The 6000-nt window shown below is 39.0% G+C and overlaps 1 protein-coding gene across 2 annotated transcripts in view; it reads right to left on the bottom strand.

The window, feature by feature from the left end:
* gramd1bb (GRAM domain containing 1Bb) overlaps positions 1-5540 on the bottom strand; it is a 72918-nt gene extending 67378 nt beyond the window's left edge. The window contains exons 1-2 of one of the 2 annotated variants that reach the window (XM_088426737.1): positions 5209-5540; positions 2119-2162 (exon numbers count right to left, since the gene is read on the bottom strand). In XM_088426737.1, the coding sequence (XP_088282863.1) occupies positions 2119-2162; positions 5209-5223 (59 nt within the window). In that variant the 5' untranslated portion in view covers positions 5224-5540. The remainder of the gene's footprint in view (positions 1-2118; positions 2163-5208) is intronic. The other variant, XM_088426738.1, reaches the window with a different exon arrangement.
* Between the last annotated feature and the right edge of the window lie 460 nt (positions 5541-6000).

Genomic DNA, 6000 nt, shown 5'->3' on the forward strand with positions numbered 1-6000 from the left:
ACAGGGATTGCACATCAGCAGTGTGTAGGCCCACATTTATGTATAAATTGCAAGCTCTTGGAAAAGGCCAGAATGAGATACATCTGATAACTCAAAATGTACACTGGACACATCTCAAGATTTTTTACAGACAGTCTGATGGCCAAACTCGTGAATTCATAACAAAAGTTGGCCGATGTTAATGATGCATGGCAGTCATAATCTATAAAAAAAGAGAGCAAGAGAGAGAGAGAGAGAGAGAGAGAGAGAGAGAGAGAGAGAGAGAGAGAGAGAGAATAAAAACACTAACAGCACACTATTATTGGGTCCAGCTCCGTGTATAAAAGGTAAAGTCAGAAGCAGATGGGCTTCCGTGTGAGTGCCACGTGTTCCATGAATAAAAGAACAAAGCACTAACATTAAAGCGCTCATTTTAAAAGGGGCCTTCCAATCCCTGACTCACCAGCTGCAGCAGCAAACAGGATGAAAATAGACTCTCAATAAACCCTCATAACACACTAATCATAATTATAAAACAAGGAATGGGGGAGGAGAAGAAAAAAGGTGAACACTGGGATTATCAGGAGTATAGTGGATCCCTGTGTTACAGCGTCCCTGTCTTATTATTTTCATGTTGCGACGTGGAATACTGAGTTTTTTCATCCACTCTTAATGGTATTTTCCCGGTTTTACGACAAAAACAACTGTCATGATCCTAGGGGCTTGGTTGTATTTGTGTTGTTTTGTCTCCATCTGCAGGCGTTTTTAGGTAATTACACTTATTTTCAGTAGCCGTCACACTTGCCTCCCTGCAACGCGTCACTACAGTTCTGGTCTACTATCGGTCGGCCTCACTCGTGATGATTTAAATGGAAACGACGGTACTATATTAAAATAATTTGCATCCCTGTAGAAAGATTTTTTATTAAATGAACACAGACAATTCCATTTTTGGCCCCCAGAGAATAATATCAAAATGGAACAAATTAACTTTCTTAAAATAAAAATTATACGTTACATGATTAAATTAAATAGTTGTGCCTTACGTGATATCTTGTATGACTGTCTTGTGATTGGAATGCTGCATTCAGTGATTCACAGAATTCATTTGTGAAGTCATCAGAAATCACAAAGATGCTGTGCTGCAAACCTCCCAGAGTTATCAATACTTTTTGGTTTGGTCTTCCATGCAACTTTGCTTTCTTTCTACTCCAGACAAACTCGTGGATGTTCATACAGTAGCTGGTGCCTGGGCTGGCCAATCCTGGAGCTCTTTGGGCTGTGATGTAGAGATGCATGGGATGGAATGCTCGCTTGACCCCTTTTATGGGTGAAAATGTGAGAGGCGGCAAATACAACTTGATATTTTAGGCTACTGATATTGCCTTCCACTCATACCACCATATTAGATGTAACCTCAGACCATGATATTTACGTCACCAAAATGAAATGGGTGCAGCTCCGAGCCACGCTGGCTCCAATTGGTCCCCGGTGGCTGTGATCTAATTCGAGTCATTCTTCTCACAAATCCAGCATTTGCCACTTTTTCAGCACCCTGTCCTTTGCACAGACTGTGGACCTTGGCAAATGCCACACCTTTTTTAACTGCCTTTTGTTTAGTGCTGGTTTCAGGGCACCTATTTAACCATGAAAGTCATGTCAAGACAGAACTCTACAAGCTGTTCTCAAAACAAGCAGTACTGTATTGCTGTGTGCAATGTAAATGACAGACTTTAGGCATTATATTAAATGGAATCATTAAACGGTCTTGAAGCACAAACACTGACTTCAAAATTTGGCTTTATCTGCATGCTATTCCATTATCACCCACAAAGCACTGACAAGGACACCACTTGAGGCTATTTTCAACCTCGTGAATGATCCACGTCACTTGTGAAGACAAAGCAACAAGGTCTCACACCTTTCAAGCATTTCAGCTTTGAAAAAGTCTTTGCAACCTTCACACTGGGAAAAAACAGGATTACATAAACCCAATATAATCAGTAGAATGCCACGTAATGTTCATGTGTATGATTTGTAAACGTTGTTCAAAGATGTCATCCTGCTGATAGAAAATGAAGATCCAAATAAATGTTTCAAGCATTACTGCTAAATGTGTGGGATATCATTATATCCTACCTTTGAGGTTTCCATATCAGTTTCCTCCACTTCCTTTGCTTGGCCTATCAGTGAAGGTACAGAAAAGTAAGTGAGAGGCCTTGCTATCATATTTGGGCAAGCATAGAGAGAAGCTTGTTTCAATGTGTATATTGTATATTAGAACAGATGTCCTCAATTCAAATATTGAAACACTATCATACTGTAACATTCACCTTAGAATCACATAACATAACCAGGGATGTTGCCAGAGGAACAAGACACTCATTTTCCGTCATTCTGAGTAAGACCTCACGCAGAATGCTTTTGTGTGTGTTTAATTGCAAGAAGAGTACAAAGTAGCACAGCCCTTTTCACTCCAGTGTCAGTGACTCAATAATAGGAGCCCACATGCATCATGAATCACTGTGATCAGAGACCCACTACTGCTCCTTCACCGATGTTTTTCTTGTCGTTTTGACACTCGATCATGACATTGGATGTTGCGGTCAATGATGTGTCAGTGAAACTCAACATGCGAAATACTATAAGTGGTGTGCGATTTTTTTTAAACAAGACGGCAGGAGGATACTTTCCATTGACTAAATTATTTCTTGAGTACAAAGTGAGCCAAGTAAAAGGTTTTGGAAGAGACACTGGCGTATCGGCAGGATCCATTAATCAATGATCATGTCAGTAATAAACGATGTACCTTTTGGTCATGGATGTTGTGGAACAAACACACAGCAGAGGATGATCAAAAGATGGAAAAAATGCTGAAGACCAAGCAAAGAGAATCTTCATTCATGCGGTTCGATTTATGTTTCATCCCTGTGGATTATCACCAGAATAGCAGTGTGTGCATTCAAATTTATAGTACGTTAACTTGTGGCCTGATAAATTTACAAAAAAAATTACAGTGAGCCAGCCTCGAGATGACTCAGCGTCATGAATGCACACGCATGGTCCACGAATGCAAGTGTGAAACACCACTGATGTCATCTGTGGATTCTTTTTTTTTTTTTAATACAGCAAGCAGGAACTATGTACAACACAAAGAAAATGGTATAATTTAGCTATAATTGACAATGAGCCCCAACTCACGAATTAAGATCAATTCAGTCTACATTTAAGATGATTTCAATGACATAAAATAAGCAATGCATTAAAGAGACAGTGTGTAAGATTTAGACAGTTTTTCATTAAAAAGGACTCATTAAATGATTGTAAGTTTCAAAAGTTGCAAATGAAAGTGTTCTTGACCAAACGTATATATGTGTGTGTGTGTGTGTGTGTATGTGTATATATATATATATATATATATATATATATATATATATATATATATATATATATATATATATATATATATATATATATATATATATATATATATATATATATATGTACAAAATCAAAGGTCTAGTTATCATTAAATTATATTACATGGGGGTGGCACTTCTCCGGAGTCGGCCATGTTTGTCATAGCTACGAACAATGGTAAATGCAGCACCTACAACACCTCCTGCTGTCCGAAATGAAAAATGGTCTAAAGCTTACACACTATCCCTTTAAGAATGGTTTCAGAGAAATTAACTGATTAATTTTATTTAATATGAAACATATAAATTGTTCATTTTGTCAAAGCGATGTCATTTTAATGCGTGGTTCTTTTTTGTCTGTTTATTATTTCACTGTTTTGTGGGTCGAGGGATTTTGCGTGCCTGATTGCATTCCTTAAGAAGCTGGACCAAATTGACACATTAGAGGCACTTGAAGGACATTAGCCAATCAAATATCGGCGTGTTCGCCAGATGGGACAATCACAAGTGGGAGAAAAATCCCTCTCTCCCGTATGAAAAGGACAGTGGCTATGAGGTAGAGGGAGGCTGCTGGTCCCTGGTCCGGCAAAGGTGTATTGGGAGCAGCTTCTGCTCCAAATATGAGAGTGTTTCCAGCTAATACATCATTCTCTGTAAGCTTCCCAGTGCAGGACAGTTCCATGGCGCATCTGGAGAAGTGAACAGCCAGCTGTTTCCTTTGTCGTCTCATGACAGACTACCTTGGTTTGTGACCCTTGAACTAGGATGATAGCAGAGAATCCTGAGGGTACCTGGTGGACGACCGGATTGCATGATGTGGGTTGCGACCCAACCATCACATTTTTTAAGAGGCTGTTGCATTCAAGTGGTTTGAAGTGTGGAACTTGTGTCTATGTGTGTTTATGTGACTCTTTTTTTGTTTGAATTGGTCCCAAGTACTGCTCTCCTTCTCGATAAAAGAAATAAACAAGTGTTTATTAAGACTGGCTTGGTAAAACCCCAACCAGCTCAATCATATTCACAAAGACAATGGCATGAGTGACTTTTGCTACTGGTCAGAAACCAGACAAGGATGTGAATATATGATTCCAATGCGTTTATGGCTATACTTTCAGCAAAACAAAAAGGAGGAGAAAAAAATAACATTTGGTGTGAGACCAGTCTGAATAAGAAATAAAACTAAGATTAGTTTTCATATAATACAGTAGGAAAATACAACTGCACAATCACATTAAAATGTTCATAATCATAATGGAATTAGGTTTTTCATTGTCACGCTTACACTATAAACGTAACTTAAATATCCTCACCAAGTTTCATTTAATAGCATAAACAGACTCTCATATCATATGATTCCCTAAAACGAATACTATATTGTGGGGGATTTTAACTTATTATATACTACAGATGATGTGGATGATGATGGTGATGATGATGATGATGATGATGATGATGATGATGATGATGATGATAAAGAGATCATACTGCATGTACTTCAGAAATACCTTGCAGGATGATTCAATGCCCAGGCGTAAATTACATGAATCATAAAAATAAAAGTACTGTAATAGGAGCACTAGTTTGCATCTACGGGTATTGAAACAGCATTTTCTTAAATATATATTTTGCAAAGCGTGTATCAAATGTGATTTTGTAAAGGGGGTCAAAATTATTTGCTGCAAACAGACATGTTTTATACACTGGATTTTTTAAAATTATTACAATTCAGGTCATTTTTGATTTCAATAATGCAATCCTATATAAAGTACAGGACTGTATATTAACCAGGGAAACAGAAATCCAACCTGACCTTCTGTTTGTGCATGGTGAACAGGTGGACACCATCCTTGCCTCTCTTCTCGCTCTCATGGCCTCTTTTCAATCACTTCAGCTCTTCTCTTTTTTTGTTCTCTTGTCCAGAAAAAAAAATCACCTAGCCTCATTACATCCCCACATTACCTTCCCAAGCACAAATCCTCTTGCACTGGATGACAAGTCCTTAGGATGCATAAGTGATCAGTGTTTCTTCTAAACTGACTGCTAGGAAGCCAGAGGATGTTCAGACAGCAAGGACGTTTCTGTTTCAGCACAAGCACATTAAAAAAAAAAGCTGTCTTTGCTGTTTGTCATTAATAGGAGGTTTAAAAAGAAAAAGAAAAAGAAAAAAGCAGAACTAGCTTGTTGGTTGCTTTAGCGGCGCACAACCTCGTTTCCAAACTCATCGGTTCAAATGTGAGTCGCTGAGGCATGGATGAGCAGCCGCACGAGGGAGGACGGCTCAAGGATGCAAGTGCTCTGATTGGCTGGCTGGCTATGGTGTGTGTGTGGGAAGGCCCCTTTGGTAGGCTCACAGAGAATGGCTGTGCTCGATAAGGGTGGTCCTTCTCTACCTTTCATCCCCTACTGGCTTCAACATGTTCCTTCCGCCTGATTCTCTCCCTCCCCAAGCCTTAATAAGCAGGAAAGCAGATGAAACTAGGCTGCGACCGCATCACCAAATTCATCATTTTCAGACACAGCTACCCGGTTAAGCCCTGTGACCTAATTTTACCAAGACACGTTCTTACATCATAGTCATAACATCCTGCAGAGCTTATGTGCA

This window comes from Hippichthys cyanospilos, chromosome 11 (assembly GCF_059441005.1).
Source record: "Hippichthys cyanospilos isolate Australia breed blue-spotted pipefish chromosome 11, RoL_Hcya_1.0, whole genome shotgun sequence".
Lineage (NCBI taxonomy): Eukaryota > Metazoa > Chordata > Actinopteri > Syngnathiformes > Syngnathidae > Hippichthys > Hippichthys cyanospilos.